Source organism: Dunckerocampus dactyliophorus, chromosome 16 (genome assembly GCF_027744805.1).
Source record: "Dunckerocampus dactyliophorus isolate RoL2022-P2 chromosome 16, RoL_Ddac_1.1, whole genome shotgun sequence".
Classification (NCBI taxonomy): Eukaryota; Metazoa; Chordata; class Actinopteri; order Syngnathiformes; family Syngnathidae; genus Dunckerocampus; species Dunckerocampus dactyliophorus.
This window is the reverse complement of record NC_072834.1, coordinates 20,084,343-20,110,769: the sequence shown is the minus strand read 5'-3', so window position 1 is coordinate 20,110,769 and position 26,427 is coordinate 20,084,343. Positions and strand designations below refer to the sequence as shown.

Genomic DNA, 26,427 nt, shown 5'->3' with positions numbered 1-26,427 from the left:
TAGGCATGCAAAAAAAGATATCCAACTAAATATCTTCCTTGTAGAACCAATAAACGTGTACTTTGCTGTTTAATATAGAAAATGAAAAAAAAACAATGTGTTGGAGGTGAAATTCTCCACAGCCTACTAAGGTCAAAGGACCACTTTAGAAAATGAATTAAGTTATGAGAAGGAAAGAAGACTCACACACCAGATTAAGTTTAAGAATTGTATTGAGAATCAATCAGACAGAATATCTTAACAGTTTACAAAGCCCCGTCTCATCCCCCGGCCCCCTGGTCGCTCCACGGCAGCTGAATGATGACTGTTTTACGCCTTTTATGATTGTTTCGCTCAGATCACTGGCGCCAGTCTCTCCAAGGATAACTTTCTCCTGGATTCCTTGACGAAGCTTGTGTGACGCCAGCAGCTGATTACACTTAGTTGTTGACAATTATGCTAACATAAACAAGACATTACTTTCCCCAGTCTATCTCAAGGCGTCAAACAGGTAGTTTTATACTGTACTTAAATTAAGGCACTCGGGTAATAATTCAATCAATAAACATCTATGCAAACAGTTATTCTAAAGTCTCCTTGAGTATATTACTTAATAAAATCACTCGGTAAATACATTTTTGCCGATACGAGGATGCCTCATAAGGTCTCCAGGGGTGTATTTAGTCATTTGGGGGCCCAAGGCAAACCCAGCCTTTTGGGGCCCTCCAGACCCTTCTTTTTTTCATTTTGACAAGATGGAAGTATGTAATTTAGGCCTTTCTTTTCCTGCTTTTGAAATCTGTTACAGTTATCTGTCAGCTTAAGTTGCTAGTTACATTGCTCCCCCCAACAACAATTTGAAATATTCATGTTCATCATCTACTAACAAGTATGAATATGAGAAAATGATCCTAAGTCCTAACAATCAATCATCGCAAGGCTTTTACTGTAATTGATAAGAGCATTAAGCGACATTTAACACAGTTTACCGCTTTAATACTGACATCTTTGTGGTGAAAAGTGCCACTTTCACCTTCATCTCGAAAACTACTGCATCCTCTGCTGACACTGACAGTCGCGGTGCTGCTGTCCTTGTGTCTACTTTGGTTGTGGCTGTGAAAAAGGTTGAACCCTGATGATTGCTTATTTAAGGCTTTCAGCACCTGAGCAAAGTGTAAAAAAAATGTCCGTTTAGAGATTGTCTTGCGTTTTTAACCTGTAAAAAAAATATATACCAAAACACATACATCAAAAGGCAACATCTGCATTTGAGAGTTGAAAAAAAATCATTTAAATAAACAAAACCATTACCAATATGACGAGCAATACTATAATACTACATGAGCAAATATTGTCATTGTGCGCATAAACCCGTAAATCACCTGGAAAAAAACACCTGCAGCACATACTACATGTAATACAGATTTTCCACGGAATGTCAGAAGAGGGGAAAAGATCTGTAAACCGTAGTATAACACAGGAGGTGTGTAGTGCTGCTGGTTGGGCATCATCCTCAGCTTTCGCCCGATTTAGGCTGGATGAGCCGTTTGTGATTGATTTGGTTTGCTGTAGTCACGTGGTTACGGGTCCCTGATGAATCAAAATGGAACGATAGTTTACCTGTAACCATCCAGGTCACTCGTGTGGTTAATTGGCTGGGCTTCGCCTCGTGGATAGAAAGCGGGTGAGTGTGTGCACGTGCAGCGCTCATTGAGGGTGCGGTGGGTTTAAGTTGTGTAGTCACGTGGTTAGGGGTGCAACAACACACGTGTCCGCATTGAACCGTTCGACAGAGTGCTCTCTGTTCGGTGTGCACTATGAATGGAAAGACACTGCAACCCAAAAGTCACAAACATCACCCGGTGTCAGTCAGCTGACATCAAAGTCCCCTCCTGATTCGCTGCGGCTCCTGTCGTTGCATCTCGACTTTATTATCCAAATTTCTGATCAAATAAGTCAGCGGCTAAGATGCATGCACGTAACCCCTCGTTTATGGCGGTTAATTGGTGAATTTCCGCAAAGTAGGATTCCTTATTTATAAATGGAATATTTTTGTAGTTTGTGCGTAGAAAACCTGTTGACAACCTTCTAACCTTCTTCTTCGATACTTGCTTTTTAACGGCAATCACCTTCCCTGATCACCTCCACCCCCGTTGCAGCATCCAGCCTATCGCGACCATCTCCCGCCGACTTTCCCTTCACAAAGCCAAAACAAACATGTCTGCCGTGTGGGACTTCCTGTCGTTGTGTGTCGTTGGCGCCTTTATAAGCTTTAGTCTGGTGTGGCATTTGGGGGGCGGTCACTTGGCAGGGTGTGGTGAGTTTTCGCGGCTCACAATGTCATCATTAGCGGCGGCTAATTAGCCAAACGCGGGACATGAGCCCGTGTGTGCGTGGCAGCCGGAGGTCTAAGGCGGATAGCACGAAAAGTGGTTGGAGTCGTCGGACTGGATGGTGGATTGCCTGGGGGTCCTGACTCCTGCTGGAGCGCCATCAACCTGCTCGCTTATCCAAAGTGCCTGCGGTCACTAGCGAGCCCGCCACAACCACATGAGGCGCCTGCAAGCCTGCTTTTCTTTCAGGGTTTCAGTTAACAATGTGAGAACACTAGAAAGAAAGTGTGTGATGTGGATACCAGCATTTTGTTAACGTTCTGGTAAAACAAGCACACAGTATTCTCTTTGTTTGGGTTGAAATAAGGTAAATGAGTAGCTCTTGGCCATTTTCATTTTGTAAAACTAGGGTGATGCGGTATCGGCAGCATGAAAACCTGATTGGAGCATCCCTAATTATTACCTATAGTCACCTTTACACTCCTATTACCCAATATGGCGGACATTATAAGAGAAAATAAGACATGATACAGACTCACACGTATTAGCATTGGGAGAGTTCCTACTTGTTGTTCTCTACAGCACTTGCTGTGGTGGCAATTGTCTTATCAGTGTAACATTACTGACACCTAGTGACTAGTGTACAATACAACATCTCTTTCAGTGTCATATCTTTTAGTTCATTTAGCTTTTTCATGGTTGAAAACGCTTACGTTAGGTCAAAATACGTAACATTTTCTTAAATATGCATATTTGTTGACAAGCAATAGGCCATAGTCAAACACAAAATCGCATGATTTATTATTTAATATATTTTGAAAAACCGTGATAGAGTGAAGCCGCGAAATTTGACTGCACGTACAATAAATGTCCACATTGCATCCCACGCAAAACCTTAAAAAAAGTCAATTACGCCATTTGCGTCCTAAACTTTGCGGAAATGTGTTTTTCTACAATTACTTGTTATTGTTGCTATGATGAATTGAAAAAAATCTTTTTACGCCTTATTTTTTTATGTGTTGCATTGACTTCAGCGGTACAGTAATCCTTTGTTTCTGGTGGTTAATTGATTCCAGACCCGAATCAATTAACGTGATAAGTGAATTTTTACAAAGCAGGATTCCTTATTTATAAATGAAATATTTTGGTAGTTAGAGCATAGAAAACCTGTTTACCACCTTCTAAATATATTTTTAAACATGATTAGAGCCCTCTAGACATTAATTAATGCTCCTATAGTCAGCATACCCTCCTTTTACCCAATATAGTAGGCATTATAAGAGAAAATAAGACATTTAAGACCTAAATAAGACATAAGATAGACTCACACATGTTAGTATCAGGAGAGTCATACTGAGTACTTCCTGTAGTGGCTATTGTCTCATCAATGTAACATTATTGACACCTAGTGACCAGTGTAGAACACTACATATCATTACAACGTCTTTGAATATGTCTTCCGAATGCCTTATATTTGTATTGTACTTGATTTAGCCATTATTATGTTTGAAAATGCTTCCTTAAAACACCCAAAATTTGCTTTAACGTGCAGATGTTTGACTAACAATAGGTGCTATTCGACCACAGCAATGATTTATTAATTAATATGATTAAGACAAACAGCGATAGAATGAAGACGGAAAATTCCAAAGCACGTAGTGGTGAAATTGAAATACTGTTGAATCTATGCACAGAACCACTGAAGAATTATGTGTAATTATTAGGGCTGTCAAATGATTAAAGTTTTTAATCAGATTAATCATTGTTTTGAAATTAATGAAACATGATTATCACCATGTCACACTATGTCTGAAATATGCCCATTTTTACTGTATTTTATGGAAAGAAAGATAAATGACAAGGCAGGATTACGCACTGTATATATTTGTATGTATTAGCAGTGTCAAATTAGCTTAAAATTTAAATCAAGTTAAGAGATGGCACATATTTCTGAAAATCTATTTACCTAAAGCTGGTTTCTTTAATAGCAGAATATTTTAATCAGACTTTAACTGTGTTATTATGAGCAAAGAGGAGTTGCGTTCAAATACACCACATCATTTAAGTTGAATTCACCTGTTTTGAGTGAATTTTGTGGGATTTACGAGCATACATACAGTACGTGAATGCAGCAAATTGTACTTCCGCATAAGGGGTTACAAAGTGAGTGATAAGAATATCCACTTACCGTTTTTCTTTGCCTTTCTGTTTATTTAGACCACCTATTCACACATAATAAAAAGGTTGTGATGTTCGGAGCGTCCGTGAATGAATCTTGCGGTCTGTCTAGTGTCGATGAGGAAGTGTCGTTACAATGACGAATGGACTGTTTGGAGTTGGAGATATTATGCTGTTGGAATTGCACTGCTGTTGATGTGTTCAGGTCAGAATAAAGTTATAAAAGAGCGTCAGACTCTGTGTGACTCTGTGGGGAGCTACACTGCCCCGCCGTCTGTCGTCCTAACAGACAGCCATGGCTTGCCATGATGCGTATGCGTTAATTACGCACAAAAATTTAACGTAATTAATTAAATATATTAGTTGCTGCTGTTAACGTGCTATTTTTAACAGCCCTAGTAATTACCTTTATTGCCATGTCGAATTCAATTGTAAAAAGTGCTGTTTTTGTTTTCTATGGTTATAAGTTGTAATTATACACAGCAGAAAATGTGGGTATGGTATGGCTGCACTGCATACATCTCATTTAATTTAAACAGCGTACTTCCGACTTGAAACAAATGCTGATCATGTGAATAAATTTTAAAAAAGGCATGAAAATTCCTGTTTTTCAGGATCGAAAACATACACAACCTGACACTGAAGTATCGAATGGAACTGAATGGTGAATTTTGTGTATCGTTGCAGCCCCGACGGTTACAGGTTCGCTTTCATTCACAGACGCATGTTTACAAGTGCAAACTATCGTTACATTATTTGTCTTTTGTTCTCTAACTGCACCCAACCGTGACCTTAAAAACGAGGTACGTACCGAGCCATGATTACGTGGTACCGTTACACGGCGAGTGTAAAAGTTACATGCAGTACACGTTATGCTTTGGGATTGTCCATAAGTAACACAGCCACAGGAGTCTCGGCTTTTGGGAGGCAGGGACAGTTGATGCTGGAAGGAAAATGATCATAGATTTCAATGTGCAAATAAATGCAAAGGAGTATTCACTTGCAGAAGACTTAAAGGTGACGCACCGTTCTCTCTTGCGCATGTCGCGCATGGTATCAGGCAGAGGTCGTCCAAAACTCTCTGGAAGGAAAATGGTGGCGAAGGCGGCCAAGACGGCCAGACTTCCCAAGATGATGTAAGGCAGGAACTTCGAGTAGGACCCTGTGTGGATGAGAGGTGACAGTTGATGCAGACGTTGTACCATTTTGGGCAGTACCATTTTATGCGGCGGTGTGAACACATAGGGAAAAATGAAAGGATGCAACTTTGCCACTTTGATATTTTGTAAAGGAACGTGTAGATATGCTAAGAAGTTATGTAGATTTCAGGAAAAAAATGCATGTTAGCTTTGTCGTATAGGTGAATAAAAAAACCTATTATTACTATCAACTTTGCCCTTTACTCTTTTTTTCCTGTGTGTTTGCTGTTATTTTTTTTTTATTTTCCAAATATTTTAACTTTCTGGTAAATTTTCTTCTCGTAATATGATATGACTTTATTCCCATCATACTATAACTTTTTCCCCAACCTTATTATTTGCTTGTTTCTCATAATATTACGACTTGGGGAAAAAAAACAGATTTTTTCTTTCATATTTCAACTCTATGCTACTAAAATGACATTATTTTTCCTCATAACATTATGAGTTTATATATATAAAATTGCAACTATTCTTGTTTGAATATGACTTTTTTCTCTTCATATTTTGACTTTACTCTTGTAAAAATTACAGCTGTTCTTTTTTCTACTGTTTTTTTTTTCCAAATACAGTCATCCCTCGCTACATCGCAGTTCCAAAGTCACACCCTCACTCTTTTGTGTTTTTTCAAAAATGTATTAATAATTGATTACGGTTTCCTTGTTGAACACGGCCTAGTATTAGTAAAAGATATACATATTTACGCAACTTGTGCGCATTCTTGGCCTTCATGAAGCATTTTCAAGCATAAAATGGCTTAGTGAACGACAATACAAATATAAGGCATTCAGAAGACGTCATATTTGGTGTAATGGCTGTGACTTGTTGTGTGCACCTTTAAGAGGCGGCGCCAGGGAAGTGACGTGTGTTTAGCTGAGTACTGGCATGGTTAGTAGTGTGGAGAGTGCGAATTAATGTCGTGAGTTGTGACCGACAGCAGCTCCTGTGTGAATGTTGACAGCAGCTCCTGTGTGAATGTTGACAGCATACGTGTTCTCTGTTTGTTTATAAAGCAATTGAAGTGCATCGGGAGTTTCTCCTCAACCACAAACAGCGACATTACAGTAGTACTCTACACTGCTCACGAGGTGTCAGTAACGTTACATCGATGAGACAATAGCAACCACAGGTAGTGCGCTGTCAATGCTGTGAGTGTGTGAGTCTATGTTAAGTCTTATTTATGTCTAAAATCTCTTCAATTATTATGTCTACAGTCATGGCCAGGTTTGAGAATGACACAAATATACATTTTCACAAAGTCTTTTTATGATGGAATTTGCATATACTCCAGAATGTTATTAAGCATGATAAGATGAATGGCAATTCATTGCAAAGACCCTTTTTGCCATGAAAATTAAGTTAATCCCAAAAAACACCATCTCCACATCATTTCAGCCCTGCCACAAAAGGACCAGCTGACATCATGTGAGTGATTCTCTGGTTAACACAGGTGAGAGGGTTGACAAGGACAAAGGCTGGAGATGTGACAATAACAGACTGGAAACTTTAAAAGGAGGGTGGTGCTTGGTATCTTTGTTTTTCCTCTGTTAACCACTGTTGCCGTCACCATTGCTTAGCACAAAAAGGGCTTCACAGGCAAGGATATTGCTGATAGTAAGATTTAACCCCAATCAACCATTTATCGCATCATCAACAACTGAAATCATTCATGTGTGGGAGTGGGAGTGGGCTCACATTTTTGAACACAGCTATGAATAAAGAATGGTACCAAAACCAGCTTCTCACAACCACCCAAGAACAGTTTGGAAACAAAGTGATAACTAAGTGGCTTGGCGAACAACATAGTAACAGTAACATCTGACAAAAATATCTAAAATCAGCAAACTTGTGAAACCAACACTTGTATCATTCTCAAAACTTTTCTCCACGACTGTTGAGTAATAGGAGTGTAAAGGTGACTAAAGGGGTGTTTTGTCATGTCTAGAGGGCTCTAATAATGTTTAAAAAGTGTATTTAGAAGGTTGTAAACAGGTTTTCTATGCTTTAACTATGAAAATATTCCATTTATACATAAGGAATCCTACTTTGCGGAATTTCACTTATCACTTGTTGTCACTATCGCTTATCACTGGAACCAATTAATCGCCATAAACGAGGGATTCATGTATTTCAACTTTCTTCTTGTAAATTTTCTGCTTGTAATATTTAACTTTATTCCCATATTATTGTAGGTTTTTCCCCAACTTAAATTTCCAAAAATGTTCTACTTTTTTTGGTTTGTTTGTCATAATATTATGACTGAAAAAGAAACTTTAATATTTCAACTACACGCTACTAAAATGATGTTATTTTTCCTTCATTTTCCTCATAATATTCTCCTAAAATGACAGCTTTTTCTGTTAGATTACAACTAGGGTGGTTGTTTGTCTATGTGTGCCCTGCAATTGACTGGCAACCAGTCCAGGGTGTACCCCGCCTCTCGCCCAAAGTCAGCTGGGATAGGCTCCAGCATACCCCCGCAACCCTAGTCAGGATAAGCGGCACAGAAAATGAATGGATGGCGGGGTTACAGGAATGCTACGATCAGGGTTTTATGCTGCCCGTACCGCGTCAGACTTTGTGTGACCCTGTGGGGAGATGTAGCTTGACATGACGCAGTTGCGTTAATGACGGTAAAAATTGTAATTAATGAAATCAATTAGTTACCGCAGTTAACGCGCTATTTTTGACAGCACTAGTTATTTTATTGCTGGTTTGAAATGTTGTGCTTCCAATAACAAGCAGTTTTACCGGAACAGACCACAGAGAGTGACCCCTCTTCAACTTTTCCACATTTTACCCAAAATTGCTGAAATTAGGTTTATATACCCTATAATGACAAAGTGATATACTGTATATGTGAAATTATTTTAATTTGATTGTTATTATCATTTTTTTGTGTGTTTTCAGATTTATTAAAATGAACCACTCACATGATAGTGTGGGGTATAGAATTTTGAGTGAAAGTGTAATTTTATTCATTATTATAACTTGGAATATAAATGTATATTGCCTTGTACGGAACGACTCTTTCCAACGTGAATTAGTGAAACACTTATAAATCATCATTCATGTTCTGTGTGCAAATAACTTTTAAGAATACATTGTGTTTATCTTGATTTGCTCCTGCTCGAATCCCGTTAAAACGAAACAAAAAAGCCGTTGTACTCAACTAAGCTCCAGCAGGTAAGGCATGATGCAGCTTCCCAGCCGCGCCACCGTGTTGCAGATCCCGGCTGCCGTGTTCCGCAGTGCCGTCGGGTAAAGCTCGGTGGTGTAGGCGAACATCAGACCGAAACCCGTGGTGATGGCGTATTTGCCCACCATCTCCAACAAGAGAGAGAGGCCGAAATAACCTTAAAACACATGGAAGAGCAGGATTAATCAATTTGTAGCGATTTGAAAACTGTCCTGGTCCCCGTGCTTGCACACTATGGGGGTGCTGTTGCTCAAAGCTTTGTAAACGCTGCCCAGTTTTATATTTTACGTTTCACTTACCTGCTTCAACTAGCATACACGTACATTCCTGTGTACTGCATATCAAAACAAGCATCATGGTAGACAACCACAAGGTATACCGCACATTATCTTTATGATTTTATAAAGGATTCCTACGTTGTGTAAATCAGCAATTTGACCAAAAAATAAGCTAAATTCATTAAAAATTATGACCACACACACAAAACTAAATGTGCAATGATTCGGTGTCTCTTTGGCATTCAGCAAGAACTGTAGTTGTTTTGAACATTGGTACAAACTTGCCAAAAAAGGAGTCAAATATGACTTTTTCCTGACAGTTTTCTTTATACCTGTCCACATTTGCATTTGAAAACAAGGGAAAGAAATCTAATAATCTTCCTTAATATTCTTTTCGGAATATTATGACTTTGTTCCCACAATATTATGATTTTTAACCCATAATATTATAACTTTTTCTCCAAACCTAATTTTCCAAAAATTCCAACTTTATTTTGTTTTGTTTGTTTTTATCGAGATTATGACTTTTACAGCAATAATGTCTTTTTTCCTTAATATTTCAACTCTACACTACTAAAATGACATTTTTGTTCATATTCTATTATTCTATCTATATTCTGTCATATAGCTCATATTTTCTCGTTAGAATATGACTTCCTCTCTTAATATTTTGACTTCTTGTAAAATTAGAGCTGTTTTTTCCATTTTTGCTGTTGTTATTCTATTTCGACTATTTCAGCTTTCTGCTTTTTTTCTGCTATTTCAGCTTTCCGCAATCTAATTTCCCAAAAATTACAACTTTATTTGTTGTTTCTAATAATACAGTATTACAACTTTTAAAAAATGACTTTTTTTTTCTTTAATAGTTCAACTTTATGCTACTAAAATTATTTCTTTTTTTTCGACGTTATTCTCTTAAATTTCTGACTGTTTCTCGTTAGGTTACAACTTTTTTTCTCTTAGTATTTTAACTTCGTTGTTGTAAAATTATTGCAGATTTTTCCATTTTTTATGTTTTTTTTTTTTGTTTTGTTTTGTTTTTTTAGTTATCTTGTTAAATTACTGTTATGCACTTTGGACTCCCCTGCTGTACCGGAGGAGATTTTATTTTATGTCTTGATTTTTTTTGCTGAAAGTTAAAATATGGGAAATGTACTATTTATACAAGCGGGTGACGGGAAGAAGGCCAGTGTATGGGAGTTTCCTGGGGAAAATGGGAGGTATTCTTTGCTTGAACTTTATTGATTTGAAATGATTTTCCATTAAAAATGCTAAGGATCAAAACTCATGGTTTTTTGGGGGCGGGGGCAACTTTCCACCCAGTGTCCCGACACACAACTTTTGCACTACCTTCAGGCACCAGCTGCATGAGGTACAGCGGAATGGCGGCGAGCACCAAGGTGGCGATGACCGACAGCCTCCGCGGGATGTAACGCAGCGCCAGCCAGCTGGAGACGTACGCCGGCAGCTCCACGGCGCCCGAGATGAAGCAGCTGACGTAGGTGTTGTCGTGGAGCTGCGTGGTGTTGAAGGAGATGCCGTAGTATCCCGCAGATATGGTGAATCTGGGAAGGAGAAGAACAAGTTACGCGTGGAAAATAGTCGTGTGATGCAATGACAGCATCCAGCCACTAAAGGTCGTTTTTACCCCCCTTTGTCAGGCATTAGGTGTGTGAATGGTTTTGTAGTACTGCGTTTTTTTTTACATAAGGTATGATGTTTCGTTTGAGCAGGAAGGAGACAAGCTGGTGTGTCTTCTTACCTATAGAAGAGCGTCAGTTTTCAGTTGGTGGACGCTTTGTAAGCCACACCCATCAGCGCACACACTGACGCTAACTCTAGACAACAAGACACACAACCGAAGGTCCATCCGCTCCAGCCTCAGGCATCAAGTTGCTTTTATGATTGGTTAAATTGCTTTTTAGCTGTTGGAAACAAAAGGTGGAATTGATTTTATTTTATTTACTTGTTAGTGCACACTTATGATTAATGAAATTCGATAATTTATTTGTTATCATTTACAAGTTATCAGGTAAATAATGTCTGATGACATTAGTTTGACACTTTAAAAACGATGGATTCATATTGGTGAATTATTAGGGGTGTTACAAGATCTCACGAGATTAAAACATGACAAGGCCTGCCATGATAATAAATAAATTCATTAATTAATGGGATTATCTCACAGCTGGCCTGTGAATGACTGGGAATGCCTTGGTGTCCTCCCGGTGGAACTGGAAGAGGTGGCCAGGGACTTCCTGGACTTCCCTACTGAGACTGCTGCCCCCGACACCCCGACCGGTATAACTGGAAGAAAATGGATGGGTGGATGTAATCATAAAATCCATCCATCCATTTTCTATACCGCTTCAGCCTCATTCGGGTCCCGGGGGCATGCTGGAGCCTATCCCAGCTGACTTCGGGCGACAGGCGGGGTACACCCTGGACTGGTCGCCAGCCAATGGCAGGGCACATATAGACAAACAACCATTCACACTCACATTCATACCTATGGACAATTTGGAGTGCCAATTAACCTCACCTGCATGTTTTTGGGAATGTGGGAGGAAGCCGGAGTGCCCGGAGAAAACCCACGTGCACACGGGGAGAACATGCAAACTCCACACAGAAATGCCCAAGGGAGAATCGAACCCAGGTCTTCCCGATCTCCAGGTTGTTACTGTGTTGGCCAACATGCTAACCACTAGACCACCGTGCGGCCGTAATCATAAAATAAATGATGAAAATGAACTGCATAATTTTGCTGGCCTCAATATACTGTATTGCCATGTGCATTTCCTCGTCTCTCGCCTCCAAACGGGCAGGAAGAGAGTTCACTCTGTGCATTGGTTTCGGCACCTTGGCGCATTTGTTCCATTGAACAACGACATGAAATGGAGAGAGCCATTTTGTCAGTCATACACTCTCTTTCTCTCAGTGGGTGGAGGCGGGGCCGCTAGTGCACACACAGAATGCAGAAGAGTGTAACGTAGTAGAAATTAAATGAGTAGATTGCAATATATTGTCATATAGTTTTCATGTTTTTTCATTGTACTTTTTAGTAAGGAATGTTAAAATCTTATCTCGTCTCGTTCTCGTAGACCCAATCTTGTGCATCGTCCCGTGACACCCCATGAATTATTAAATGAACTAATTATTATTATTAGTAGTAGTAGTAGTAGTAGTAGTAGTATGATAACAAAGGGATGAAAGCATATTTTTTGTTTTTTGGTTTATATGTATAACATTAATATTTTGTAAGTGTTTAATTCCTCCACCCAACTAAATATGACAATAGCAGTCAAGATGATTAAATTATATTCTATTGTAATCAAATTAATCACAGTTTTATATTAATTAATCCTGATTAATCACCATTTCCAGCTGTGTGTAAAATATGCCATTCATTTACTGTATTTTATGAACAGAAAGATAAGAGACAGGACAGGATTATGAATATTTGTGTGTATTAACACCTGCAAAAACAAGGTAAAAACAAGTTAAAAGATAGCACACATGTCTGAACATGAATCAGTATTTGCCTCACACTAGTCTCTTTAGCTCACATGTTTTGAGTGTATTTTTTACGATTTCCGAGCATACTTAAATGCAACAAATTGTACTTACGCATTAAGAATTACGTTAGTACGTGATAAGAATATCTGCTTATTGTTTTACATTGTCTTTCTGTTCATTTAGACCACACATAGACGCATAATAAAGACGCTGTACGATGTTCGGACTGTCCCTTAATGCACTTCACAGTCGTCTACTGACGAGAGACGAGCGACTAAAGACGTGTTTGTGAGTTGGAGAAACATATATGGTGTTGGAATAGCTGTTGATGTGGTCAGGTCAGAATAACGTTATAAAAGAGCGTCAGACTCCGTGTGACTGTGTGACTTGACATGATGCGCATGTGTTAATTACGATAGAAACGTTTAACGTGAAATAAATTTGTTACCGCCGTTAACGCACAATTTTTGACAGCCCTAGTTTATATATAAAAAAAAAAAAACTTTTCTCGCCCACCCGGGCGGTATCTCCTTCAAGTTAGAGGGCCCAGCAGGATCTTAGCTGTTCCCAGTATTGTGCTCTTCTGGACGGAGATGTCTGATGTTGTTCCTGGTATTTGCTGGAGCCATCCACCAAGCTTGGGAGTGATTGCCCCAAGTGCCCCGATCACTACCAGCACCACTGCTTTTGTTTTGCCTTCACACCCCACATTTCCTCTAGTTCTTCCTTCAGCCCGGGCCGCACGGTGGTCTAGTGGTTTTGGCATGTTGGCCAACACAGTAACAGTCTAGACATCGGGTTCGATTCTCCCTTGGGCACTGCGCGGCTACCAGGCGTGAAGCGGCTGCCTCTTCCTCCCCGGAGAAAGCACAGCCCGCCAAAATAAGAGACGCTCGCTCCTGTCCTGCAGAGCGTGACACATCTTACTCACACTCTTTGGTCACACTTAGTATCCACCGAGTTTCCATGTGGTGCTGAGGCAGGTTATTGGTCGGTAGTTTGATGGTGCTGTTCCCTTCTCGGAGTCCTTCATGATGAGGACCGTCCGAACTAACCATTCTGGCTCAGTCCCCAATAGTAGCAGCTGGTTCATGTGTGCTGCCAAGTGTTCATGGAGGGCAGGTAGCTTCTGAAGCCAGTAGGTATGAACCATGTCGGGGCCTGGTACTGTTCAGGCCTTCAACTTAGACACTCCTGCTTGGATATCTGCCATTGTTGATTACTGGGTGCTGTTCTGGGAGATTCCTGTGGTCTGCTTGTAAGTCTGACAGGCATTGGGCGTTGTTGTGTGACGCCTCCTTCTCCCAGATATATATGTACATATTAGGGCTGTCAATCAATTAAAAATATTATCTTTATTAATCACATTTTGTCCAGAGTTAACTTGTAATTAATTGCAGCTAGAAAGACGTTTTTATCTATAATAAGTGTACCTTTGGAAGATCATTTTAAAGTTTTTAATACACCTATCAACATGAGACCATGACATTGGTAAACTGTCTATCACTAAAATAATCATTCTCTTCAAGAAAATAATCTCACAAAATATAATTGTGACTAACATTAAAAATAAAGGTTTTCCAAAAACACCCACCAACTAAGTGAAATGCAAACAATGTGTTAGAAAAATACATATTGACAACTTACAACAAATAGAGTGTCAAGTACAGTCAGTAGTTTACAAAACTAGAACTGTAGTGCAGTCAGGTTACCGTATAACTTATACTCCACTTCCAAACACTCTTTTACACACACATACACACCCCCACACACGCTCTTTTACACACACTTTATCACAGTTTTCTTGGTCAAGCTGCATGACGCCAAGGTGCAGGCGGTGGTCGATTGGCCTCCTACAACAAGGAAGCACTCGCAGAGGTTCCTAGGGTTTGCTAACGTCTACCGTAGGTTCATCCGCAACTTCAGTGTCAAAGTGGAACCTCTGACTAGGCTTACATCAGTTAAGGTACCGTTCGTGTGGACCCCGGAGGTGGAGAAGGCTTTCGTTAGACTTAAAGCGTTATTCACATCCGCACCAGTACTAACCCACCCTGATCCTTCTCTGCAGTTCATAGTCGAGGTAGACACATCGGATACAGGAGTGGGCGCCATCCTCTCCCAGAGGTCCTCGGTCGACCAGAGACTGCACCCATGCGCATTCTTCTTGCGTCGCCTCACACCGGCTGAATGTGTTGTATTGTATTGTATGTACTTTATTTATCCCACAGTGGGGAAATTTACTTGTTACAGCAGCAAGCAAGCAAGACAAGTAAAGAGAACAGTAAAGTAAAGTAAAGCATCGTGACTACAACATGGTTCAGGTGGTGCAGGTGTTGTAGAGCCTGACAGCGGTCGGTATGAAGGACCTGCGGAACCTCTCCTTCTTACACCGTGGGTGTAACAGTCTGCTGCTGAAGGAGCTGCTCAGGGAAACAACAGTGTCATGTAGCGGGTGAGAGGTGTTGTCCATGATGGATGTCAGCTTAGCCAACATCCTTCTCCCCCCAACTTCCTCCACGGAGTCCAGAGGACCGTCCAGGACAGAGCTCGCTCTCCTGATCAGCCTATTGATCCTGCTCCTGTCCCTGTCCGTGCTGCCCCCTCTCCAGCAGCCCACAGCATAGAAGATGGCTGAGGCCACCACAGAGTCATAAAAGGTCCGTAAAAGAATGCAACTACGACTTGGGGAATCGAGAGCTGCTGGCCATTGTGCTGGCGCTGCGGGAGTGGAGGCATTGGCTGGAGGGCGCAGCCCAGCCATTCGTGGTCTTTACCGACCACAAGAACTTGTCTTACATACGCTGCGCACAGAGTCTTAACCCCAGTCAAGCACGCTGATCACTGTTCCTCACCAGATTCACCTTCTCTACTGTATAACCTACAGGCCCAGATCTTAGAGTACCAAGCCGGACGCCCTTTCAAGGATCTTCTGCCCGGCAGAGGTTGACGAGAAGCCGGAGCCCATCGTACCTGTGGCCAGGGTGTTGGGGGCGGCCCAGTGGGAGGTGGAGAGACGTGTGACTAAAGCAACGGCGGGCGTGCAGGCACCGAAGGGGTGTCCACAAGGTAGACTCTTTGTGCCTGCTAACCTCCGATCGGAAGTCTTGCAGTGGGCCCACGCTGCCAAGGTGTCCTGCCACCCAGGAGCCCGACGTACTCAATTCCTGGTGGCTCAAAGATTCTGGTGGCCATCGATGTCTGCAAATGTCAAGGAGTATGTTGCAGCCTGCTCTGTCTGCGCCAGGAATAAGTCCTCCCACCAACCTCCAGCGGGTCTGCTCCAGCCGCTTCCTGTGCCATCACGACCCTGGACTTCGTTACGGGGTTACCTCCCTCTTCCGGTAACACCGTCATCTTAAATATTGTAGACCAGTTCTTGAAGATGATTCACCTTGTCGCCCTGCCAAAGCTACCCTCCTCCCTAGAGACTGCGCGCCTCCTAGTCAGGCATGTGTTTCGCCTCCATGGCATCCCGGTGGACATTGTTTCCGACAGGGACCCCAGTTTTCATCCCGAGTCTGGAGGAGCTTCTGCAGGGCTCTGGGGGCCAGGGTCAGCCTTACATCCGGGTACCACCTGCAGTCCAATGGCCAGACAGAACGGGCCAACCAAGACCTGGAGGCAGCACTTTGTTGCGTGTGCCACCGGCATCCCTCCTCCTGGTCGGCTCACCTACCCTGAGTCGAGTATGCCCACAACTCCCTTGTCAGCTCGGCCACAGGTATGTCCCCTTTCAAGTCTGCTTTCGGTTACGAGCCGCCACTGTTTCCCTCCCAGGAGGCCGAGGTCGCCATCCCCGCAGTCCACCTGCACCTCCGGCGGGCTCACCGCATCTGGCGAGATACCCACGCTGCCCTGTACCGCACAGCGGAGCGCAACACTCAAATGGCAGACCGACATCGCATCCCGGCACCCGCCTACCGTCCGGGCCAGGAGATCTGGCTATCATCCCGGGACCTACCCCTGGCTGGGACATCCAGGAAGATGGCTCCGAGATTCGTGGGACCCTACGTATTGGACGCAGTCATTAACAAGTCCTCCGTGAGGCTGAAGCTCCCTCCATCAGTAAGGATTCATCCCATTATCCATGTGTCCCATCTCAAGCCTGTTAAAACCAGCCAGCTGTGTCCTCCGGTGGAGGCTCCTCCTCCGCAGCGCATCATTGATGGCCAGCCAGCTTACACTGTGAGAGCCATCTTGGATGCGAGAAGGAGGGGGAGTGGGGTGCAGTACCTGGTAGACTGGGAGGGATATGGACCCGAGGAGCGCTCCTGTATCCTCGATCCGTAAGACAAGGGGTAGAATTGGGATTTGGACTTACCATTCAAAATCCCCTTTGCTTTGTCCATTTCTGCTCAATATTTGTTCCCGCTTGTGGCTCCACATCCACCGCCACTGCCACGTGTTTCAAACAGGACTTGTGTACGTTAATCGCGTCTCAAAAAAATAGTGCCGTGAAAGGAAATTTCTGTTCTTTATGCGTTAACTGTGACAGCCCTAATACTAATAATGATAATGATAAATAAAAATGAGTTTGACATCCCTCATTACATCACAAAATATATCATATATCACCAAATAATAGTAGGATGCAATGATATGACTTCAAAGTTTGGGTACTCACGCCACGTAGCAGAGAACGACAGTCATGGCGGCGATGTCGACGTTCCTGACCAGGTCCAAGATGCTATGCGGTTCCTTAGGATCGGTCTTGGCCTTGGCCACCTGCAAAAATGGAAGCCGGCTTGACTACTTCCTGCATTCCAACATACAGTAGATTGGCGTCCTCTTACATTGTAGCCTTCAAAGATGGCGCCAGGGGCCTGAACTTTGTTTATCTTAGCCGCCTTCTTCACGATGGCCTCCGCCTCCTCGACTCGGTCCTGGCAGAGAAGCCACCGGGGAGACTCTGGGATAAACCTGCATCCGCATGGAGGAAAACAGAAGCTCGGGCCGACCGCGGATTGCCCGGAATCTCATAAATGATTCACTCACCACCAGAAAGGGAAGAAGGCCAGGCAGGGCACAGACAACACCAGCAGGAGAGTCTTCCAGTCCCTCACAAAGTAGGCACACAGAGGCAGCAGCATGTAGCCTGCAGCAAAACCAAAACAAGTACCCAAGGACGAATACAGCAGGCGGACGTTGCCCGTCAGGATCTCTGCTCCTGCACACAAACATCAAACGTGGGTGTGGGGACACTTACGTCAAAGTAAGAGATCAGAGGCACGCTACCTAGCACCAGAGCAGCCATGTAGTTGGACATCTGTCCCAAGCCATTGATAACCAGGAGGACAGTGAACATCAACCAGGACACGGAGAAGACCTGAATGAAGGTGAAAATGGTCTGGAGAGCCAGCGTGACGAAGAGGACGGGTTTCCTTCCGCACCTGTAAGACACATTTTTTTTCATTACAACAACTCTCTATTGCGCTATAATATCTGAACAACATTTCAGTCTTTTCATTTGAATTCTATGCAAATGACATATGCAAATAAATCTGGAAATGTGATCAAATTCATGTAATTTGAATTATATTCCTTCATATGACTACCACTCCCGCTCCATACAGTACATTTATTAGGGTTGTAAATCTCTTTGTGATAGACGATTTCATACACATCTAGATACATGGATTACGAAACGATTCAAAAACGATATTTTTCAAAAACAGAACGATTCGATTTGATGCAGGGTACAAACGATACGATTTGATACAATTCTACGGTTACATTTGCTGATGTCGGCATTAATCTTACATTAGAAAACAAAGAAGTCAATTGTATAAAAGTGGCATTCTTGCTGTAAGGCAGGGGTCCCCAACCTTAAAATAAATAAAAAAACACTTTAAAAAAATGTAAATAACTATATCAAATTGTATGTAAATTGATATCATTTTTGGACATATGGGCCATTATTTGATTAAAAAAATAATATACAGTCAGAAATCCCACAGTTTTGCATGTTTATGTTGTTTGTTACGAGCGGCGGCATGTCTCACTTTGTTTGACGGTCCTTAAACACGCCATCTAACTTTCTCCCAAGCTGCACAGATAGACTACTGAATATTTTCTATTTTTCTGGTCCCAATTGCTAATAATATGTGGGAATGCATAAAGGTAAGATTTGATGACAGTGAGTAACTACTACTAACTAACTAATTCATGCTAGCACATGCAACCCTCGCAGTTATATTTTTTCACTCCATGAAATACTCCTTCCTTTTCCTTTTGACATATTACACCGTTACATCGTAATCACTTTATCGGTCCTAACAGGATGCAGTCCTGTCATGTCCTCCTTGCATAAACTAACAGGAGTAACGACAATAGAGCTGGACTCAGGACAGAGCCCGGGGGTACTCCATAGTCATGGAGCACAGACTTTTTAATATACAGTATACAGTATATCAAAGTAAATCATCTACAGTAGTGACACTATTAAATAGTAATTGTATTATTTCTTCTTCTTCTTCTTCTTCTTATTATTATTATTATTGGGACGTGCGGTGGCCTAGTGGTTAGCATGTCACAGATCTGGAAGATCTGGGTTCGAATCTCCGTTGGCCATCTCTGTGTGGACTTTGCACGTTCTCCCTATGCGTGCGTGGGTTTTCTCCACTTTCCTCCCACATTCCAAAAACATGCATGTTAGGTTAATTGGTGACTGTAAATTGTCCATAGGTATGAATGTGAGTGTGAATGGCTGTTTGTGTATATGTGCCCTGTGATTGATTTATTGTCATTTTTGCAGTACTTGTCTGAGAGCTGTCCAGCAAAGAAGGACCCAACCAGAATCCCCACAAAAAAGATGGTGGTGGTGAACGGCTTCTTCCACTTGTCGTTGCACACCAGGTCGAACTGAAAGATGAACGGAAACCAGGTTAAGCGGCGCTTCTGTTTGTGATGAGTCTTTAAAACAGCAAAAAAATAAATACGTTTTTTATGACAAGTCATCAAACTCTTTAGACGGAACTCTAAAGTCATTGCAGTTTTTAGCACGGCCCATCTGTCAAGCACAGGGGTGTCCAGAGGTTTTTCCAGCGAGGGCCACGTAGTGAAAAATGAAAGGATGCAACTTTGCCACTTATTATTATACAGTATTTTGTAATATGCTAAGACGTTATGTATATTTCAAGAAAAAACTGCATCTCAGCTTTGTCATATAGGTGAAAAAGCTTATTATTACTTCAGTCTTGCTCTTTTTTTCCCATTTTTGCTGTTGTTTTTATTTAATCAAAATATTTAAACTTTCTTTTTATTATTATTATTATTTTGACTTTATTCTCATAATATTAACTTATAATTATTATTAACTATAACTTTTTTCCTAATCTCTTTTTACAAAAATTCCAACTTTGTTTTGCTTGTCATATTTAAAGAAAACAAGAGAACATTTTTTCTTTAGTATTTCAACTCTGTGCTACTAAAATGACATTATTTTACCCATAATATTACGAGCTTATTCTCGTAATATTGCTGAAAACTTTTTTCTCATTTCTCATTTTTCTCACATTTTTGTCTTCATATTTTGACTTTATTCTTGTAAAATTGCGGTTGCTTCCCCAACTATTTCAACTTTTTTCTTGTAAATTTTCTTTTCGTAATTATGACTTTATTCCCATAATATCAGAACTTTTCCCCCAACCTAATTTTTCAAAAATTCCAACTTTATTTTGTTTTTTTTCTCATATTACGACTTTTAAAAATAGAACATATTTTTTCTTTAGTATTTCAGCTCTATGCCAGTAAAATATCATTATTTTTCTTCATAATATTACTTTTTTTCTCATTAGAATATGACGTTTTCTCTTGATATTTTTACTTTATTTTTGTAAAACAGCTGGTGTTTCCCCATTTCTGTTGGTTTTTTCAAATTAAATGAAATTTCCGATTTGCTTCTTGTAAATTTTCTTCTTGTACTTATGACTTTATTTCCATAATATTTTGACTTTATTCTCGGAAAATTATAACTTTCCCGCAACCTAATTTTCCAAAAGTTGCGACTTTGTTGTTTTGTTTGTTTTTCAAAATATTCTCACAAAAAAACCCTGCTTTTTTTTGTAAGACTTGGATTACAACTTTTTCTCTTAATATTTTGACTGCTGACTTTGCCATTTTTTGCTTTTTTTTATGTTTTGTTTTGTTGTTAAATTATATTTTTAGAACGTACCATGGGCCAAAAAAAAGCTGCGGGCCGTGGGCCGCACTTTGGACACCCCTGGTCTAGTGTATGCAATTTAAATTTGGTAGCAATGGGCCAAAACATCTCGGACGAGCTCATCTTTGTAGGACCCGTTCAAAAAAGCCAATATTAGTAAAACGGCAAATTAAAAACCAAATGGCCAACTCTCTTTTGGTTGTACAGCATGGGTTCTTCAGACTTTTGTGTGCGTCTGCTCCTAATGAACACGCCTACCAAATTTGATGTTCCTCAAGTTCGTAAATACATGGGACTTGCTAAGTGAAACCATCTTTGGGGGCTGATTTTTTTTTTTTTTTTCACCTCGGTGACAATGGTAGACTGGTAGACGTCCTTGCTGTAGATCCAGCCATCCTTACACGTCTCCTCCTCCAGGGTGGTGAGGTTTACATCATGATCCGGACTGTATCCCTGATCCGACAGGTTCCGCACCACGTCCAGGCGGTACCTGCTGCAGCTGCTGCGCACCGGCTTGCCGTTGACCACCTCCAGGCCACACAAAGACAAGGTTAGCATGCATGGTGACTATACTGTATGCATTGTTTACTGCGGAACGTTCATTTAACGCAGAAACAACCATCAGTGTGCACCTTTAACTTTGAACCTGAATAGGAAGCACAACATTAGGTACGCATGCATCATCCAATGAGCTCCAGCCTGCTTTTACGAACATACTAATGGTCATTTTCCATTCGTTTAACAACATGTTTATTATTTGGCTTGCAGTTTACACTGCTGAAACTGCATCACACACAAAGCTGAAAGACCCCCCTGGGTCGTAAGTTTTGTTTTGTTTGTTTTCTTTTCCGTTGGGTTGATCGCCGGCTTATGCTGTGCAGGTGCGCTTCTTTCTGTCTTGGAGAATTCCGGCTCCCCAGATTGGCTGCGGCAGGGGACCAGCCCTCCATGAAGGGGTGGATGGATGACGAGAAGGCGGAAGAGCACCTCCCATCTCTCTCCTCTCCCAAACGGCCGCACCTCATGTTTTTTTGTATGTGTCGGACTTTTGAAATGATGGACTCATGATGTTGAATACCTGCTGTTTCCTCTTCTCAGCTTATTGACAATGAATCCACCGTACAGCACCAGGAAGTTGTCAGGTGGCTTTCGGGACAAGAGAGTTGGGAACCTCTTCTCTTTACCTTAAGCCTCTGGTGCTTCCCCCAGCCGGAGCGTAGCACTTTCTGTTCACCTATAAGGGGGCCAAAATATCTGAAACAGCTCCCATTATGACAGGCGTGTCCAAAGTACGGCTGTTTTTTCTATTGGCCTGCAGCACATTCTAAAAATAGCGTAACATTTAGGGCTGTCAGTCAATTCAAATATTTCATCATGATCTGTTGCATTTTGTCCGCAGTTAACTTATAATTCATCACCTCTCATCGCAGATGAAAATAAGTTTTTATTCATAATAAGTAGGATTGCGGTAAATGGCTCCATACGCAACTACAATGACAACCACATCAAATTTGATGCAAAAGGATATACATTTTGGAAATATGGGCCATTATTTTATTCAAAAATAATATGCAGTTGGAAATCCTCCAGGTTTTGAATGTTTAATGCAAGCGGCAATTTATCTGAGTTTGTTTTGACGGTCCTTGAACGCACCTTCCCACACGCTGCACAGATAGATACTTTATTAATTCACACAGATAAGACTAATATAATGTATCTTTACCCTTTTTCTTTCACCTCATATTTGCTCCCAAATGCTGATACTATGTAGGAATGCATGAAGGTAAGATTTGATGAGCTTATTGAGCGCTAATGTGCATATAAACTCTCTGAAAAACAAGTCCAGGCTTGTACTGGTGGATGGTGGGTCTGTATTCATATCATGCTTTTAATTTGATGTTGTTCCTGTCATAGTTTTACGCAATACATAGCAAATAAGATAAATTAGATCGCTATATGTGCCCTGCGATTGGCTGGCGACCAGTCCAGGGTGTACCCTGCCTGTCGCCCGAAGTCAGCTGGGATAGGCGGGTTAATAATGCATTAACTTTGACAGCCCTAGTAATATTATAAAAACAATGTCATTTTAGTAGCATAAAGTTGAAATAATAAGGAAAAAAAGATTTTTTTTTAAGTTGTAATATTATCAGAAACAAACCAAACAACAAATAAAGTTTTTGGAAAATTAGGTTGCAGAAAAAGTTATAATGTTATGAGGATAAAATCCAAATATTGTGGGAATAAAGGCATAATTACGAAAAGAAAATATGCAACAGAAAAATGTAAACAGTTGGAAAATTTAAAAAAAGAACAACAGAAATGGAAAGAACAGCTGTAATTTTACAAGAATAAAGTCAAAATATTAAGAGAAAAAAGTTGTATTCTGATCTGAAAAAAGTCGCAATTTTATGAGAATAAACTGGTCATATTATGAGGAAAAATTACATCTTTTTAGTAGTATACAGTTGAAATAAGAGAAAATATAATTTTAAAAAAATTAATTTGAGGTCAAAATTAATTTTTTTATTGTAATATGATGAGGAAAAACAAAACAAAATTAATTTGTCATTTTTTGAAAATTAGGCTGGAGACAAAGTTATAATATTATGAAATTAAAGTCAAAATATAATGGGAGTAAAGTCATAATATTACAAAAAAAATACAAAAATGACTCAAGTAGAAAGTTGAAATATATAGAAAATAAAAATAATGCAAAAATGGTTAAAAAAAGATCAAAGAGTGAAGTTGATATTAATATGACTTTTTTCACATATATAACAAAGCTGCAAAGCATTTTATTCTTGAAATCGATAACTTCTTAGCATATCTACATGTGTTGCTTTATGAAATATCCAAGTGACAAAGTTGCATCCTTTCATTTTTCAATATGTGGCCCTCGCTGGGGAAAGTTGGGACCCCCCTGCACCATGATGCTGTCAACCGCTGCAAACTACAAGCATCCATCCAAATAGCATTTTTAACTTGTATTACAACTTCTGAGACGATCACATCCATCCATGAAAGTCTTTTGAGGCTGCTCTTGAATCAAAAACAGACAGGAAATCAATTCCATATGCCTCTTTGGATTTATTTTTTTTTTTTTTGCTTCCATACTTGCATGGGACGCTCTTTTGGCACTATTCCTGCACTGTAATGAACTTCTGAAGCAGATTCAAACATGTTGCAGCCTCATGTTTGTTCTGCTCAACGAGACTCCTGACAATCCTCCTGACTGCTGTTGTGGTCACAAACTCGCCGGGAGTGCGTAACTCTTTGCCAAATTCCGTTTAAGAAGGCGCTCATTTACGCAATTTCCAGGCAAAGGTGCTCAAACAAGCCAATTAGGTGGACGTTTTGTAAATGTCCCGCTGTTTCACTTAATTCGGTGCAAATCGGCAGTGTGTTTTTGGCGTTTATACTCTCAGTCAGACTTTTGGGGAAGGGAAGCAGCAGCCGGGTGATGGATGGTGTTCCCGGAAGCGGCACTTCATGACAGATGCGTTATGGGTTAAACGGCTCGTCTCTACTTACCCGGACAGGGATGATGGCGCTGCGCCAGTCCTCGGTGAGGTTGACGTCCGGAACCCGGCAGTGGTGACTCGGCGTGTCCGCTAAGAAGACGAGCGTGAAGGCGCCGAAGCCATTGGGAACGATGCTGATGCACAGCAGGAAGAAGACCATCTGCTGGAAGCGGCCAAACTGTCCCAGAAAGGCGATGCTTTCTGGATAAGTCTTCATGCTTGTAGTTTACTGCCCTCCTCTAGAAAGAAAGCTTTTCACACGTCCCCCCAAAAGTCCACCTTCAAGGAACCGGCTATGAAAGTCCATTTGTGGAAAAACGCCTTGTCGTCACCCACATGGCCCAAACCTGACAGAGTCCACCTGAGGTCCATTTGCGTGTCAATCATGAGGGGACAAGGACCTACAAGAGAGAACCTACAAGAAAAAGGCAAGTTGGCTTGTGAGGGAGTTTCCCTTTGTCAGTTCGAAGTGCTGACTCATCAAAACAGACTCGGCATAGCGGCAAGTCTTAAGTAAGTAAGTGCTCAATCGATCTTGTTCCAGAGTGGAAGAGGAAGAGGTGTAGGAAGCAGAGGTCGGAAGAAAGCTGGTTCTTCAGGTTGGCCACACCAGCAGCCTGAGGCGCGTCTGTGAGGCGTTCAGGTACGCACACTAGTGTCGCTCATTTCATCATCCCTTTTAGTCACTGAGCGCAACCCACCACCAGAGGGCGACACAGATACATACATACAACACTGTGAGGCGTTCGGGTACACTCCAAGTGCAGGTTTTTTCAGTTGCTGCTCCCACAGCTTCCGGCATTGAGTCCAATCCACCACGAGAGGACGACATAGAGGGATGGATCGATACATGTACGGATAGATGTACAGCTACCTGTGTAGAAAGGGAGCGACAGATGGATGAATGATGGACAGATAGATGCTAATGGTATAGAGCAGGGGTGTTCAAACATTTACCAGCGAGGGCCACATCGTGAAAAATGAAAGGACGCAACTTTGCCACTTTTATATTTTGTAAAGCAACACATGTAGATATGCTAAGAAGACATATATACAGTATATCCAGTATTCTTGTAAAAGTGCTGCTGATTTTTACATTTTTGCTTGTTAAATTGTATTTTTAGAATGTGCCGCGGGCCAATAAAAAAAACAGCCACGGACGGCACTTCGGTAGAGTGTATTTTATTTGTATTTATCGATACCATTGTTCATTGGTTGCGCTGTCACTATTTACAAAAAAACAATCAGAATAGTTAAAACACACAAAGCATACACGATTGTTTGCAATTCAAATCGAAAGATCACTCGGATTTGGAATATTTAACAGCAATAATAAAAATAAAAAAAGGGTTGATTTGCACCGATCCTTATTGACCACACGGTGATGCCAAAACTGCATTTTGTGACGCTGACGTGTTTCAGTGAGTTGACGTATTTGTGTATTTGTATATTAGTTACATGAACGCGATTAAAATTCAAATACTTCATTTTTTTGGTGGAATAGGCCCCACTACCCCCGCCCCTTCTGATTCTGTCTAACCAATCAGCTAAAGCGATTAAGGTAGACAACCAAGTATTTGTACATGCTTAATCCTGAATGTTCATTCCAAGATTTACCATCTATACTGCATTTGAACGTGACACTTCCTCATTGTGTCGCATGGCAAGGTGTCCCCAAACTTTTGACTAGTTCTGTGGGCCACTTGAAGTGACACTCACTGGGAGTTGTAACGGGGTGAGTGCGGTGGTGGAAAAGACCCAGGGCATCACCCTGCCTCGAACCCGCCTCCCACGTGGCGGCGGACTTATTGGGTTGACTAAGAGTCCATTAGCCGGCGTCCATACGGGCGAGTGGCAACGCACGTTCAACCTACTTAACGTACAAACGCCGCTGAATGGACGATAACCAAACAAGTGCAACCTATTCAGTGTAGATGTAGTAATTATTTACCTTTTTCACCCTATTTTGTTTTCCAATAACGTAGTATATATTTATATACGTTGTAAATAAGTACTTAAAAAACGTCTTTAAAAAAAGTCAAAAGCATACAAATTGTAATCAA

At 41.2% G+C, this 26,427-nt stretch overlaps 1 protein-coding gene across 1 annotated transcript; it reads right to left on the bottom strand.

The window, feature by feature from the left end:
- Nucleotides 1–1,227: 1,227 nt before the first annotated feature.
- LOC129168764 (organic cation/carnitine transporter 2-like) lies at nucleotides 1,228–25,000 on the bottom strand. The gene is made up of 11 exons (XM_054754412.1): nucleotides 24,375–25,000; nucleotides 21,189–21,371; nucleotides 19,440–19,543; nucleotides 17,918–18,072; nucleotides 17,678–17,849; nucleotides 17,476–17,602; nucleotides 17,307–17,407; nucleotides 10,517–10,731; nucleotides 8,863–9,045; nucleotides 5,517–5,652; nucleotides 1,228–5,433 (listed from the first exon to the last, which is right to left on the bottom strand). Exons 1-11 carry the CDS (start codon nucleotides 24,579–24,581, stop codon nucleotides 5,361–5,363), a joined length of 1,656 nt encoding a protein of 551 aa, XP_054610387.1. The 5' UTR covers nucleotides 24,582–25,000; the 3' UTR covers nucleotides 1,228–5,360.
- Nucleotides 25,001–26,427: the final 1,427 nt, after the last annotated feature.